General features: G+C 26.6%; 1 protein-coding gene across 2 annotated transcripts in view; it reads right to left on the bottom strand.

The window, feature by feature from the left end:
• Nucleotides 1–17,325, bottom strand: part of LOC122719062 (acetylcholine receptor subunit alpha-like) — a 271,652-nt gene that overhangs the window by 149,734 nt on the left and 104,593 nt on the right. For both annotated transcript variants that reach the window (XM_043944592.1, XM_043944593.1), the window contains one exon: nt 14,786–14,895. In XM_043944592.1, the coding sequence (XP_043800527.1) occupies nt 14,786–14,895 (110 nt within the window). The remainder of the gene's footprint in view (nt 1–14,785; nt 14,896–17,325) is intronic.

The following is a 17,325-nucleotide window of genomic DNA, read 5'->3' as shown; positions in this document are numbered from 1 at the left end:
GTTAACTCGTGGCTCGATTCCAGGGATAAAAACGAAAAAATTGATATATACAAAAATGTTGATTGAAGCTTCTTTATTGAATTATAATCAATTTGAATTGAAGAGAGATGGAGCTGTTTTATTCTATCTATTTTTGTGTTTGTGTTATTCAAATATTCTATGAATATATTAATGTATATCTATAAACAATTTTAATCTATAAACACAATTTCCAAACTCTCAGAAAAACGTTTATTAAATTATGTTAAATTATTGAAAAAATATAATTTATAAAATCAATTATTTGAAAAATGTTTCAAACTCTCTATTTCGAAGGAAAAATATTTTAATGTGATTTAAAAATTACACATTGCCATAACAGTTTCATATGTAAAATAATTAAAGGAATCGATTTATGCAAAAAAAAAAAAAATCATATTTTCAATTAATTTGAATTAATCATTTACCTTCAAAAATGTACAAGAGTATAAGAACAATATAAAAATATAAGAATTTCTTCTGATGATCCTTTAAAATTTTTGTCTTTAATAATTTTAAGCTTTGTATACATAAATGATGATTATGGAACTCTTCAGTTTCAAGTGAACGTGTATTCATAGCTTGCATAGAATTTGCATAAAAGTCGCATGAATATTTATAATTAAGTGGATTTCAGAGTATATAGCGGCAAAATTGTTTTTCTGGCAAATGCAAATACTATTTCTTGAAACAAATACTATTATCTCTGTCTACCACATAATATAATATACCAATTCTATTCTATGTATAATATATAACCTAAATATTTACATGTTGAAATATTCCGTATTTTTTTTTTTTCTATTAAAATCAGATTAAATTTCTTTTTAATTTTATTTTTATAAACGTGTATTTGTAAATTATCAAACGTATAGGTGATGTATCCTAACAGTAGCAGAGTAATCAGAGCTGAAAAGCGGCCAATTTGATATTGAAATTTTAATCGGTTTGCACGATACGAATAATGCAAATTGTTCCCATTGATGTGGTAGAAGGGAGTCAAAGGATGACGCTTAACTCCCTTAGCCACCATTAATCTGCAAACCTGTAATTACACTTGATTATTTAGGATAGCTATGTAAGCCATGCGAATTAGACGAGATCATCTTCCATCTGCAACTTGTCATTATTCTCGAAATATTGCAGTTATTTTGTTATGCGATACTTTCAATCTTTATCTAAATTATTAATAACGAATAATATTAAAATTTCTAATTTTCTATTTTTTGTTTTTTGATATGTAGAGATGACTTTTTAACATATGTATATTTATTTAAAATGAGAATTGTTTTTCATTTTTTATTTTTTATTTTTTCAGTTTTCATTTACAAATAACAATTTTAAATTAATTTTCATAGGATTTTATATTAAAAAGATTGGACCAAATGTCATTCATATATCAATGTATGAGAATATTATATACAGAACTTAATATATAGATGAGTAAATTAATTTTATATTTTTAAAATGTTTTAAAACTATTTTAATTCAAAATAATAACTATTCTTAATTTTCTGTCTTCAAGAGAAATTATTAAATTAATGTGTAATATTTATTATTAATATAATATATTTATTATTAATATAATAAAATGATATACATTTTTTCACATTTAGTGAATACATTGAATAATGAATGATATATTGATTTTTATATTCATCATCTGAAATTGTGAAATTGTTTCATGATATTTTCTGTTCAAAATAATTTAATTTCTAAATTGGTAGATATAGAAGAGAATGAACAATTTATATCTTTTAACTATTTTTTGAACATATAATAATAAAAGAATGACAATTGCTAAGAACAAAAAAAAATGATAGATATAGAAAAAAATGAATAATTTATATCTTTTAACTATTCTTGAAGATATAATGATAAAAGTGAATGACGATTGCTAAGAACAAGTATTTAAGAACAAGTTTCAAAATTGTAGATTTACGTGAATTATAAATCACACAATCTTGAAATTTGAACTAATAATAAAAAATTAATAATCTCATCAATTTTTCCATAAACTTTTTGTCCATACATTATCTTTCAATTTCATACTAGTTTATTATGAATATAATTTAATTATTAAATTACAAGTATTAAATTATAAGATAAAATAGAATTGTCGAACAATTTCGATTAATGTTATAATCCCAAGTGTTCCATCTATCTTACTTCTACAGCTCAGAGATTGTAAGGTGGTGGCGCAGATAAATGGAAGATTTAGATCCAAGGAGAAGCGACACACGATTTGCTCGTATCCCGTGTAACGAGTTTACGACTATCGTTATCCAGGATGAGGACACAGGTTTCAATTATTTATATTCTCAAAAATAATTTTTCTTCTTCGAAATTGATTTCTAAAAATGCATAGAGAATATAATTGTGAAATAGTATTATATATAGTATTGAAAATAATTATAATATAATAATATAATTTAATAATTTAATAATAAATTAAATAATATAATTTTGGTATTAAAGTATTAGAAATAAGAATTGAATTATATTCTATTCGAGTAAAGTAAAAAAAATTTTAAAGTAAATTCTTTATTGATAAGATGATTTTTTTTCTATATCAAGTTTCTATTGTTTATTTTTCGTTTTCACTCGATTGATATTTCTATGTATAAAGAATTTTATTAATTTATAACTTATTGTAATAAGTTTTTTATTATTTATTTCATATTAAAATAATCAAACATTCGAATAAATTATTCGAAAATAATTTGTTTGCAAATAAATTTTTAGAAATTATTTGCAAACCTTTTATTATTTCGAAAAAAATTTTTTTTTCTTTCAAACAATTATTTAGTTTTACTTTTATCTTTCATTTTTATTTTAAATAAAAATATTTATATATGTATATTTAACACCAGAATCCTTTTGCACAATTTAATCAATATCATCAATAATATTTTATAAAATGACAAGTCATTATTGTAATCTTATTGTATAATGTAAAATTGCAAATAGATTTTTCTTCTAAGAAATCCTTGTGTTTATATTTAGACTCAACGTTATATTTACATCACAACAGTATCATATTACTCTTTCATATATTTTATTTCATACTTATTTATATACATTGAATATAATAATAAATCACAAATTATAATAATTTTCACCGCAATGATACCAACGAATGATATTTTTAAAACCAATCCGACCAATCTGCCCGATCTATAATTACATAATAACGAAATTCTCGTCGCTCCTCAATAACATCTAATCGACAAATTATCATGCAAATCGAGCCGTATTCTATCCAGTGTAAGAAGAAAAAAAAAAAATCACGTATTCAGTCGATGTTTAATAATTTAGAGCATATATAGATCGAACGTCTTATCATTAGTGCTGGATCTGATTATCCGAGGTAAGAGGATTTTCCGTAGGATTTGAATTAACTGCAGAAGATTAAGTTAAAGTTAAGCGTCTAAGAAGGTTCTCGTGGAAACTCGATTGCCTTCTTCAGAATTCAGGAAGCACTTGAGGGAGGGAGGGAGGGAGGGGGGGGGGGAGGGGAAAAAAAAGCAAATCCTTATAGCGATCTCGGTGTTGGTTTCGGCGTCTCCCGTTTCCTTGAGAGTCGGCTCGAGAAACGAAAGGGAAAAGGACCGATAAAAGGAGAAAAATCTTAATTAAAAAGGTATATCGGTCCGGAGCGAGCCTTGTTCTCTCCACTACCTCTTTCTTTTTTCTTCTTCTTTTGTCGAGGAATCGATGACGCTCACTTCTCGATGAAGAATTAATAAAATGGAATATGGAATGGGATCCAGTCCTTTTCAATTGGCAAAACAAAACGTTGGAGGGGGGAAGGGCTAAAGTGTTACATCGGGGGGAGGTAAAATCCCGGTTACGAGGTAGCAATCGTGAAGAGAGCTGTTGCATCTATGGAGGAAAGTAGGTCAGCCATCATTGAGGAAGACATGTTTGTTATTATTGAAATGGAAAGGAATGTTGTTCCACTTGTTATGTAAATACTAGTAGTGTGAAATAATCATAGAAATTGAGTTACGTTATTTTGAAATTCGTAAGATTTCGTTACTTACTTTAAAATGTGGGAAAGGAAGAGAGGGAAATAATTTGTCTTCGTCATCGAAACATTATTGAGGTTATCGTTTCTTTCCAAATTTCTACGTACAAATGATTTTTAAAATATCTGACTTTTTAAAATATTTTTTAGATATAATTCCGCAATAATTTCCATTATTTAAGGCGAATTATTCTTTCTTTCAACATGATTATCGCTCATTGTACTTGATTTAATAATGCGAGATATCGTGTTAAAGTAAAATAAAATATTTCAATCGCAAAATCTCGCTTTGAATCGATCCCTCGATGCATGTATAAGTTTTTAAGACTCAGAAAATGTTCAAGAAAATTTCTAGAACAGATTTAATTCCATGCTAAACGAAAAAAATTTATGCCAGAACTTTCATTCTTGTACGAGAAGCTCGAATTTATTAATGCGAAAAGATTATTTGTTAATGCTCTTATATTCAAACAATCTCGTTGAAATTTATAATGAGATCGCAACTCTTCTCGGATAATTATGACCATTTCTATACAGAACAGATATATAAAAATATAAATTTAGATAAAAAAAAAAAAGAGGAGAAAATAATGAAAATGAAAAATCGTTATATTTTTATTTTATAATATTTTATATAATTCATTTCATAATAATATATATTTTTGTATTTATATTTTGCAATAATCAATGTGCTGTGTTATATTCAATGCAGAGAGCATCAAAGTTATTTCCAATAGATGTAAACAACTTTTTATTATTGCAAATTTTACCATCTTTGCGATTCATCTGTTTTTATTATTAATTGAAAAATCAAAGAAAAATATGATATATAAGTATTGATAAATATAATCTTTCTATCGAAACAAATAATACTTATCAATCAACCTAAAAATAATAAAAAGATCTTAAACAAAATTGTAAACTTTTCTTTATTCAATATCTTCTTTAAAATACCTACTTTCCAAACAAAGGGAGCATATTTCTCCAAAATCCACCTATGAATTCAACGCCAATTGAAACCTTTCCACAAAGGAAACGTCGAAAAAACGAACGGCCAATTTTCCCCGATAATCGCCACTTTAGTCTTTATTGTCGAGTCGGAACAAGATCATCGCGAACGGGCTTGGAAACAACATGGAGAGACATCGACGGCAGACATGCCGTACTATTCGATGGAACACGTAGCCCTATGCGCGACCATGCAGACGAATATTCAGGTCAGTTGGCCCTTAATCGATATATAAGCGTTCCAGAATGACCTTTGAGCGGTCAAGTGAACGTGTGTGCACATTTCCGTATGCAGTCGAGGATGCGTGGGCGTGTTATCTTTCGTACGTGCGCCTGGCACCGCCACGTACCGTCAATCCGATTCTCGAGGTGGTGGTGAGCTAGAGAACTGTTCATGTTGATCTTCCTAACGATCCACACCTTCGTTCCAAGTTACCAATAAACCGATCCATCAAGATCCATCAACATCTATATCATTTCGTTTTAATCCTCTGAGAACAGAACGTTCTCCATGCGAAATGATCGTGTTTCACAGCTTGGAATATTTGGAAAGATGTCGATGGAGGAGAGATGTCGAGGATATGTGAAAGGTGGTTAAATTGTGATATAAGATAGAATATTTTATTTGCAATATTTTTTTTTATAATATAGCAGGTATTTGTATTATGTTTTTTAAAATTATAATTAGAGAAAGGAAATTTTAAAAATTTGTTGGATATTTTTTTCATTTTTATAATTTCTTTCTATTATTAATTGATCTTAGGCGAGAAATTTGTCATAATCGTATCCATAAGAAAAATTAATTTCAATTAAATTATACTTCAAGAGATTAGATTTATTAAGTTTTTTCATGGATTATAAAAAGAAACAATTTACGCAGAACATATGAAATTCATGATATTTTAGATAATTTTTAATAAATTAATGTTTAGTTAAAAGATTCGAGATAAAAAAATATTTGAAATATACGGTCACTTTATTTGTAGATAAAAAGTTTATTTTTATGCGAAGATTTTTATAGTTGGTGCTCATAAAATCTTGTATAACTGATATTAACTGCGCAATATTGCATAACTGCGCAGTATCGATACTGTTTTATAAATTATATTTCATTAAGTAAAGAAAAATTTTTATTTAGGATTTAGAAAATAATTTTAAAAATAATTTTAAAAAAGTGAAAAAATTACACATAATTTTATGAAAATCCAAAATAAAATTCTGCTAATAAATTATATTCAGTATACAGAATGAGACTTACTCTCAGACAATGATGAATGAATATAACAAGATTTATATCTTAAAACGTATAATTATAAAGAAAAAGTTAAATTATTCAAAATTATAATTGTTCGAGGAAATTGAAGTAAATTAAGTAAAAAAATGGATGAATATAATTCATTAAATTAAATAATATTATGAAAATTATTATTATATTTCATTGATTTCTAACCTTTATTTATTTACGTTTGATATGACATTTGATTGATTACATATATACATTTTGATTAAATATAAAATACACTGAAATGTAATAATTAAAAAAATATTGTATTTTTATTGATTATGTAATTTATTATGTAATTAATTATGTAATTTATATAATTTTGTAATAAAATCATAGTTAGTATAATTTCTTCAATACAAAAGCAATTAATATCTAATTTTTTAAAAATTTGATTTTAGATTTCAATGATTATTTATTTATAAAAATATTCAAAGTCTTTTATATTCAAAATCTGATATATGATTATCACGTTATTAGTGATTAATTCTATTTTTTCATATGTAAATACATTACGAATATTAATTTCTTTTTATGATTCTGAATTACCAGTTGGAAACGTAATAAAAAAATTTTAACTTTCATTATATCTAATATTTATCTTTATTCGTTTATTTTTCATTATATCAGATTGTTGAGAAACTAGTAGAAATGTTTGAAAATTGTCCCATATAATAAAATAATCTCGCCTATCTTGGCGCATAGAAGTAATTAGCGAGGTTATGAAGTATCCATTACGCGTATACATACTGCATAGCGAGTTTATATTACTTCAATTACTATAAATAACAAAGGAACAAGTTTGTTCGTAATCAAATAATCAGTACAAGCATAAACGTTTTCGAATAGTGGATAATTCTATGTTATAATCAATATAATATGAAACTTTTTTAAATATCATTTAAAATATGCAAATGCTTGACCATTTCCTTTGTACAAAATAACGCGTATGTTATTCTATAAAAATGAAATTTCATTTTACACATCCATACGATGTATATATTTCCCGCGTAAAATTAGCTGCAAATGGATTAAAACAGAAAGCTTGATGCGATCGTTTCCTTTGTACGAAACAATGCATATATTATTCAAAAAATGAAATCCCATTTCATAAACCTATATAATATATTCCCATCTACAAAAAATTATTTAAAAATGAGTTATAACAAATACACTTAAATAAAGATATATATATATACGTCATAAATTATCTTCTCTGACAGTGTACAACGAAATATCTTAAAAGCAGAGTAAAAAAAATACAATTTTTCTTTTATAAATTATTCTACTAACAATTTCCAACATCTTACAAAAAAGAAAAAAAAAAAAAAGAAAAATACAATTTCCTCCATAAATTATTTCACCAACAATACACTGTACAATGAAACATTTTACAAGAGAAACAAAAAAGAAAAGAAACGCAATTTCCTTCATAAATTTCAATTTTACGTTGTCGTCTCAATAACAAGAGATTCAAGATAATACGAATTACAATTTATTACATTTATAAATCGTAAATTATGTAAATCGTATCGCGTAGAAAAACATTAACGGCGGCAATGCGTGCGTGGTGGTGTGCATAATTTGCATTATGGCGGCGTATTAAATTACGTTAATACACGAGGGCTGAGCTGAGGGCGCGTTTGGCGCTGGCCTGATAGGAGACAACTGTTCCACGATACACCACACCACGATACAATACCCCGTATACAACCTTTACGAATGCTTTTCGAGCCACTATTCCATTTAACGGAACATCGATTTCGAGAAGACGACCAGTCGGACAGATTGGCCGGTGTCGTTTGTGCCGCAGGCCGTAAAGGCAAGTGCCACGTTTTATGTTTTACATAGTTGCGCATCCATCGTGAACAAACGCGATTCCCTTTCGTCCCTGCGTTTTAATTAAAGCAGAATTGCGCCTTTGTACATCGAAAATTTCGGAAATGAGAAACTTATGTTTTTCATATTGTAATTACGGCACTGCGCTTCGCTTATTTTCGCGTGAAAGCTTGATCCTTGGGGCAAAGTGCGCGGATCGTTCTTTTTTTTGAAAAATTTATAAGAGAATCCGTATTTGGGATCTTAATGTAGAATTTATTCGTTTTCAATAACGTGTAGATGAATGTATTATTTGTTTTATATATATGTGAATAATATTAGAGTCGTTTACGTTGGTGAAAACAAATTGGAAAATACCACTAGTGTCCTCTTTAACCGATTTATAGAACTTAATTCGATAGCTTGCACTAGATCATTGATGTTAGTTAAAATTATTCGAAATAAATTTTTTTCTTATATATACGTTATTTCTGCTTATTTTCAAAAAAGATATTTTCAAAAAATTTTTACAAAGCTTGTTAGGTTAGGATTATACTTGATTGCAGTGCAATGATCTAATAGTTAATATATTTATAATTAGGTTAAGTTTTATTGGTTTGTTATAACCATGAAAATTATTTATATTAAAAATATATAATAGAAATAATATATAATATGTTAAATATTTTTTCTTTTTTGTCTATATACTTTTTAACTTTCTTAAGACTAATAATATATTCCAAAATAATACAATCGTGAAACTGTTATAATTTTTCTCACATCAGAGTTTACGTATCTCATTTATTTTTCAATATATTTCCATTTTCATTGTTTAATTACAAAAAAAAATCAATCCTAAAAAGATTCAAATTCTTCAAATTAAGAAGTTCTGATCTTGTTCCTTCCCCACCAATCAATTGGATATTCCAGATATTCATCAGCTGTTGCAAAGTTAACGATTTCATTTTCAGGTTTTCATTCGTTTTTCTTTTTTTCGTTTTTTTTTTTTTTTGGCCCGATATCAATCGATGAATCTCGTCTCACGTTGACGCGATAAATCTTCGCCTTTGTAGGCGGCGAAAGTCGTTGGAAAAAGTGGGGGGAAAAAAGAGGAGGAAAGGATGAATGCGATGAACGTGAGACAAGCAATAGTGGGTGAAACAGAGACAGAGAGGAAGCGAGAAATAAGGAACGTGAATGTCGAGAGCAAAAGGAGAAATAAGCGGGAGACTAATGGAACCGCGAGAAATCAAGTTAGTAGGAATGGTGGAATCTGTTGCCAGAGAAATTCAAGGAAGGAAGTGTAGACCGTGGCATATTCCTCGATCGGGAGAAAAAAGAATGATCGCCATTCGAGGACCATCGAAGAAGAAGAGTTATATCGAGAACTTGAGAAACTTTATTTCTATCGGATCGGATAGAGTAATAAACGGATACAGGGTGATTCTTTGTGAAAAAAATAAGGGAAAAAAAAAAGAGAAAGAACAGGATGAAATCAAAAGTTTTGAAATTGGAAAATTGGCTAATTTTAAAATTGGAAATGAGAGAACTATCGATAAAATTATTCAAAAAAATTGTATAATCGACGATTTCTAAAATTCGCATTTTTGAAAATCAATTTTTAAATGAAATTAATGCTACATTTTTTGCTTATTTTTATATGTAAAATATAATTATATGTAAAATCTTTTATCGATAATTTATTTATATTCAACTGGAAATTAACTAATTAAATTTAAATAGAAAAACTTGTTAATTGGTCTGGATCCTAATGAAAAAAATTTCATATTAATCAAGAACAATCGATAATATTATTTGATTTTGTTTTTGTGAAATTTAAGGAAATTTAAAAGTAAGATAATTTATTTGCTTTATTTGAAGTTAAATATTGATTCGAGAAGAAGAATTAAATATTTATTTAATTTGTTATAGATTGTGTAGAAGTTTGTATCGTGTTTGAACTGTAAACTTTGTGTAATTTAGGGAACCAAATTGATATTTCTTGTGTAACTTTCTTAACTTTATTAAAATTAAATTTTCAATAGTAAAATATAATATTTTTTGAATTATCTTAAAAATCTGTTTTTGTAAAATTCATGTAAAATATTTTTATATGCCTAATATTTTTATTATCTTTGATGAAAATACGAAAAATCATGGTAAATCATCATTTCTGATTTATTTCTAACAATTATTATCAATTTAAAAATTAAATTACATCCAAAAGGAAGACATGAAGCAATTATAATTATGAAAATTATTTTATACGATATATGATTTTTCTTTTTCGATATATAATAAATTTTAATATTGTTCTATAAATACAGAAATTTCTAAAATTATCTACTTATGTTTTACTTAGTATTACGTATCAATTATAACAATTAATAATAGAAATTTATTATAGAAATATTAGTAAAACTTAATATCTATAATTTTCAATTTTGATTACAATCTAACATACTCTAAAGGTAAGATATATATTTAACATCTAAAAAAAAAAAAAAAACATATCTAAAAAATGTCAACGAAGAATCAAATACTAATTTGAAAAAAAAAATCAATATATGTGTATAATTTTCAATTCATGAATATACGAGAATACTAAATATATGTATGTCTGTTTCTTCAAAAATTTTTTATTTAACAGATCGAAATAAGGGCCCATTTCGTATTCATTCACTTTTTACACAATCCAACCTCATCCAGAATAGTTATCGAATGATCGATGTATTTTAATTTTACATATACCCACCTTATCAAATTTAATATCGCGTAACATCGCATCGAATTAAAATAGAAACTAGACTGCGGATTTTTATGCAAATAATATATTTCATAAATGAATACATTATATATTTTTATTCTCAAATTAATTCTATTTATATAAAAATTTAATATCGTGAAATTCAATATTCTTTATTCTCTGAATAAAATTGCTGGTAATAATATTGAAAATTGGAAAAATTTTTTCAAGTATCGATATCCAATTTGATATTGAAACAATGTATCGTATGACTTATAGAAAGATTTCTTTTTTTAAGTATTTTAAAATAAACAATTATTTAAATTATTTAAAAAAGCATGAGAATTAATAATATGCAGAATAACAGACATATCTTTATTTTTAATTTTCAATTTTAAAACACATTATCAAACGAATAAATAAATAAAAATAGCTTGAAGAAATTGATTTATAATTGCATAATATGCAATATTCATGTATTTTGACTGTAAATATTTATTCTTAAATTTATTGAGAAATAAAATATTGAGCATATACGAAAATATTTCGAAAATTAAAAGAGTCCGCCCTTTATGATAATAATATTTCATTGAAATTTTCATTAGAGATATTATTCCGTTATTCCGCACAATTCGAATAACACGATATATTTTGCCAGTCGAATATAATTGAACGTGTTTTTAGACTGCACAAAAAACCACAACCTAATTACAACAATTACAAACTCCGCAATTCGAAGAACATGGAAACGGATAAAGAAAACGACTTTTTCCTCGTTACCATTCCATACGTAAGATAATTTCACGCTAGAGATCAACAATGAATGTCAACGATATCGCGTTACAACTAATCCCAATGGTTACCCAGAGACGGTCAGCTGAAAAACAAGTTCGAATCTCGAAACGTACTGTGCACGATCGTTAAGAGATTCTCGGAAGTGACCGCGGCGTCGAACGAGCGGAAACGGTTTCTCTCGTGACCTCGACCCGTTTGTCAAGAACCATTTACACGAACATTCGCCGCAGCGCCCATGTTTCATGCGATATGAATAATAATCTATCCGGTAACTACATCGAGAGCTCGCCGTGACTGTCGAACACCGAGCCAAAAACCGAGGAAAAAAAGAAGACTCGAACAAGCTCGTTGGCTCTGGCTCGTTTATCAGCGAACAGGGCAAAAGTTACGCAAATATGTGCAGATTGGAGCAAAAGGAGAAGATCACGAATTATTATTTAGAATTGGTGCCTTTGTTCCTCCTCGATTTGCTTTATTATTGTTCCTTTTTTTTTCTTCTTTTTCTTCTCTGTGTGTATGTGGGTGTATATATATATATATATGTGTGTGCGTTATTTTGGTGTTCGTTGAGAGATATTCATTGGAGTAGACGGATTCAGGGCAGAAGTGTGAACGAATTGTTCGAATCTACGATATCCGTATTATCGAGGCCGATGGTTGGTATCAATGATAGCTGCATAAAAGGGGCGTTCTCGAGCTAGATAAATATGCTGGTAATGGGAAAATAATGATCTGTAAAGCGTATTTCAATATTCCAGCAGATAATTCGCTGCATCCGCATAGCATTGTAAGTATAGTTTATGAATTCTCATTGATGCAACGCTGAAAATGAAATTTTCGTAACTAAAAAAGAATAATTTTGAGTGAAAATAAGATATAAATGTTGTAAAGTTTGTTATTTTTTATATTATGAAAGTTATATAATTAAATATTTTGAATATGTACATAACACATTCGATATTAAAAAATTTGCTTTCTCATTTCAAAAAGATTTTATATTTTCTAAAATTATTATTGTTATGTATAGTATATTTAGATTCAATTTAAAATTTTTCTATAATTTTGTATCAAAACTTTCATAGATAAACTTTAACTTAATAACATGTTTTTCTTATTTTTATTTACAATTTCTATAATTTGAAATTTAAGAAAATTAGAAAATATCCTGTACATTTATCAAGATTAAGCTTCGTTTCAGGGCATCAATTTTTTTTAAACTTTTTTTTTCCTGACAGGAACGAAATAAAAATAAAATACATTGATTTTTGAATTTAGAAATTTGTTGGTCTAAAAGTTAAAATAGGTTCAAGTTTAAAATTTGATATTCTTAGCAAACTGTGTGATATAAATTAAGTGAGATTAGGTCATGTTATGACGCCATATTGACATTCCGTAGAAAACTGAACGAGAGGAAACCGATTGTTTTCATGATGATGAGATTGACTATGTGAATATTTATGGCATCACTTCTGTCATTAGAACGATCGATCTGATTATTAAATGATTCGAGCTTTTTTCAAAACTTTTATTACATTTTGTGACATATTTAATCAATAGATATAAAATAAATCTCAATGTATTTCTAAACTCAAAATCGTTAAATTTCATTTCTATTTATTGTATGGAAAAATATTTGTGATATCATTATTATCGTCCAAATCGATCTAGTAATATTATTAGAAGTAAACCAGGCTTTCTTTAAACTTCTATAATAGTAGTTTCTAACAATAATCGGTGGATTCAGACAAAATATATTTATTTTGTTATATTTTTTTTCGAATATTAATATAAAATATTCAAAAAAAAAAATTTAAAAAAGAATCGTGCCTCAAAATGAAACTTAATTCGCTTCAATTTGAGTTAATTATTAAATATTTCAGTTTTATAATACGTAATAAAATAAATAATTGGCAATAATTTTATATTCGATATAAAATTCTGAAAGTAAGAAAAAGAAAATTAAATTTCAATTATTTTATCATTTTACAAATTTTTAATCTAAAATTAACTATTTTATTCAACGAAATATACAAATAATTGATTTTTTCCCGATAATCCACGATATTTTAGATAGAGATACAATATAAAACGTAATATATATATATGTATATATATCGAATGTAAACAAACTCGAGTACATAATACGGATATCATCAACAAGACTCGATTGGATTCGGTCACAAAACTAGTTCTTTTATTTCATACAGTAAATATTTACGTAGAAGTGTTTCGTCCTCTCCAACATTTTTCAAGCAAACGAACACCAACTTTAACAAACTTTGGACAGGGTAAACAAACAATAATAATGCTGGAAATAGATGAGGGACGTCGATAAATCTGAGATTCACCATTTAAGGTGTAAATCTTCACGAGGAGTTTGAATTTGGAAAATCTTTCTCAAGACAAACAATATAACACATTTTTCCGTAACTTTCGAAACAACGTCGCGATACGAGATGCACTCTGACATCAAATAGACTGTTCTACTTTGAAATGCAATATGCACGACGATGGTACCTCTCTTGTTAAGTCGAGTGGACACTCGTTTCTCTTTCCGTTTGTTTGTTTGTTATAATCTAACATGCGCGCAAACACATATTAAGGAAAAAGATATATTTACACAGACAGGCAAATTTTCATTCTCTCCTTTTTTTTTTTTAGAATAATTGAGAAATTGAGATTAATTTCGCACACAGCGGAAGTAAATATCAGTAAGAGTTTCTAATTTTTTTTAGAGATATTAAGTTGTTTTTCATCTTTATTTTATCTTTATTTATTTATTTATTTATTTTTTTTTTTTGGTCTTTTGACAAGGTCTTTTACGAATATCAGATATTTTTAGAAAGTGAACAATGTGAAGAAGAAAATTCTTCTTCTTTTTCTTCGATCTTAGCTTGTTTTCGTGTTGAACAAAGAAAATTACATCATAAACGACGACACGACGACTTCTCAAAGAAATGAATGTCCAAACTGATTCCAATCTCTTGGCAGCATGCTGTGCCACTACTATATGTATAGAATGTATGTAATGTGGAACTATAGAAGATGTAATTAGAATATTGAACAAAGAAACGGCAGACAGACTCACTTGTTGTAGAGGACTATATCGGGCCGCCATATGTGATCGGACGGCACGTGTAACATGTGAACTCCTCCATACTCCTTCGGCTCCCATCGTAGCTTGTAATCGTACCATGACTTGAAACAGCCAACACAAAAAATATAACCATATTATTGTCTCTCTTTTTTATTGCATTTAATTTTAAATAAAAATTTTTTAAAAATATTTATCGATATCTTTGTACAGTCGTTGATTCGAAAGAAAATATTTTTCTAAAAGTTTATGAAAAACGACTTAGATTGTCCGTGAAGCATAATTAAAAATTGAAATCTTATGGTCCAGTGGAAGTAATTTTTTTTTAAAATGTCTGATATTATGGATTATTTAAATTATATTTATTTTGTTATGTTTATGCATAATTATTGTTAATTATATTTCTATAATTTATTTTTTTATTTAATAAAATGCAGTAATATGATAAATTCTTTTTTAATATATTCTAATTTGAAAGATATTTAAACATTATCAGACATCTACATATCTTCTTACTTAAACATTTTATTTCCTCGTTCAATATCAATAATATGTTTCATAGTTTATATTTAATTTATTAATTATGACAATATCATTCTTTAATTCATAAATGCATAATATATTTTTTTATTATTCACTTTTAATAATTTATTTTTAATTTTGAATAGAGCAATCAACCCTATAAAGAAAAATTAATTAAATTATATTTGTTAACTTTTGTGTTTGGATTAAAGATTCTTAAAAGATATCAATCCTTTAAAGATATTCCACGATATACTAACAGTATATCGATAATTTATAATAAATTAATTTATATTTGCATTCACAAAACCAACTTTATTTCTCATCAATTCGATATAATTTACATTTAAGAAAAAACACATAATAATAAACCGTTTAATATATATTTCGAACTCACTAATAATCGTAAACAAGTAATGTTAATTATAAAATTATTAATTAATTGATTTAAGAAAAAAAAGAGAAAATGATAATTTTAATGATACAATTCTATAATTGTAATAAATTTTATTCATGCACTTTTTGTAAAATTAACTCACGAATATTAATAGGGAGCAAAAGAAAGGATATATGTAATGGTGATTACCCAAGCAAGACTTCATCTTCCACGAAAATAATTTAATTTTTGGATGGGAAACGACGAAGTCGTATCGCTTACTCTTATGCACGCGAAGGGAGAAAGTTGCTGGAAATTCGATTGCCTCGCGGCCATTAATTAGTGGCCAATTATCCCGCAGGGGTTCACGGGTACGAAACTTCGCCCAGAATTTCTTCACAGAGGATCCAATCAGAGATTCTCTTTTGCCAAGTAATTCTATGCCGCGCGTAGAAAGCGTTCACCTGTAGCGATTGCATTTAAATTTTCTCTTTTCAACATTCCTTGTGTTCTTATTTTGCAAAATTTCTTTTGGATAATGCAATCCATAATGCACATTTGGAATTTGAGTTTCGACGTGGATGTTGCAAATTTTTATCGCGTTAGATCTTTGTATCAAGTCTGATACTAAGTCTGATACTTGCTCTAATAGATAATTTCAAATTATATGAATTTGAGAATAATAATTATAATCAGATTTATAAATTATAAATAAATAGTACTTCTTTGTAATATTGTGTTATAATATTATTAAAATAATTATTTATTGATTCTATAAAAAAATGTTTTAAATATTATATTTGAAGATAGTTATCACTATGGATGCAATTTAATTTTTTATATCTATTTTTTAGTGAAATTTCATGATAAAAGAAAGAAATTCATAGGAGCTACAATGAAATGAGTTTGACTTGATTTTGAATCTTAATATTAAACAAAATATTGATATTATCAATTACTTTTTGTTCAAAGAAAAAATTAAATTAAATGTAATAAAAATTAATGTTGTGATAAGTTCCTTTAAGCATAAACATTTTTTAATTCAAATAATAAATTATTAATTCAATAATAAATTAACAAATTTCAACTAATAATTCTTATTTTAATTTTAATTCTTAATTTCAATTAATGATTCACCATGTATATAATGCAATTTTCAAAACAATATTTTCCATGATTTTTCCATTATTTATTTAATTCGAATTATGAATTGAAGTTGAATTAATTATCTTAAGGAAATTTTTTTGTTATTAAAGTAATAAGAATCCTAAGTGCGTTAAATTTATTCTATTACAAAAAATTCCTTCTAGTAAACTCGAGAACAAATTTCTACTTTAAAATTTTTATCGATCCCTGAAATACTTTATTAGAAAAGTAGGTTAATGAAATTAGTTGGGAAGATGGTAGAGGACAGAGCAAAATATCTATCCGGATGGCTGTACAGATAAATGCGAATCATTTTTTTATGTCGAATAAAAATGTAATTTAAAAAATATATTCGAATTATAAATAAGTTTTCGTTAAAATTATATTCGTAATAATTTAATTTCCAAGCTACTATTACATTAGTACTTATATTTTACTCGAAATATAAATGATTCGATATTCGAATAAAAAATTATCAATAATTTCTTAC

This window comes from Apis laboriosa, unplaced genomic scaffold (genome assembly GCF_014066325.1).
Source record: "Apis laboriosa isolate Shangri-la unplaced genomic scaffold, ASM1406632v1 scaffold69_cov144, whole genome shotgun sequence".
Lineage (NCBI taxonomy): Eukaryota > Metazoa > Arthropoda > Insecta > Hymenoptera > Apidae > Apis > Apis laboriosa.
Note: the sequence above shows the minus strand (reverse complement) of the source record. Positions and strands in the feature narration are given on the sequence as shown.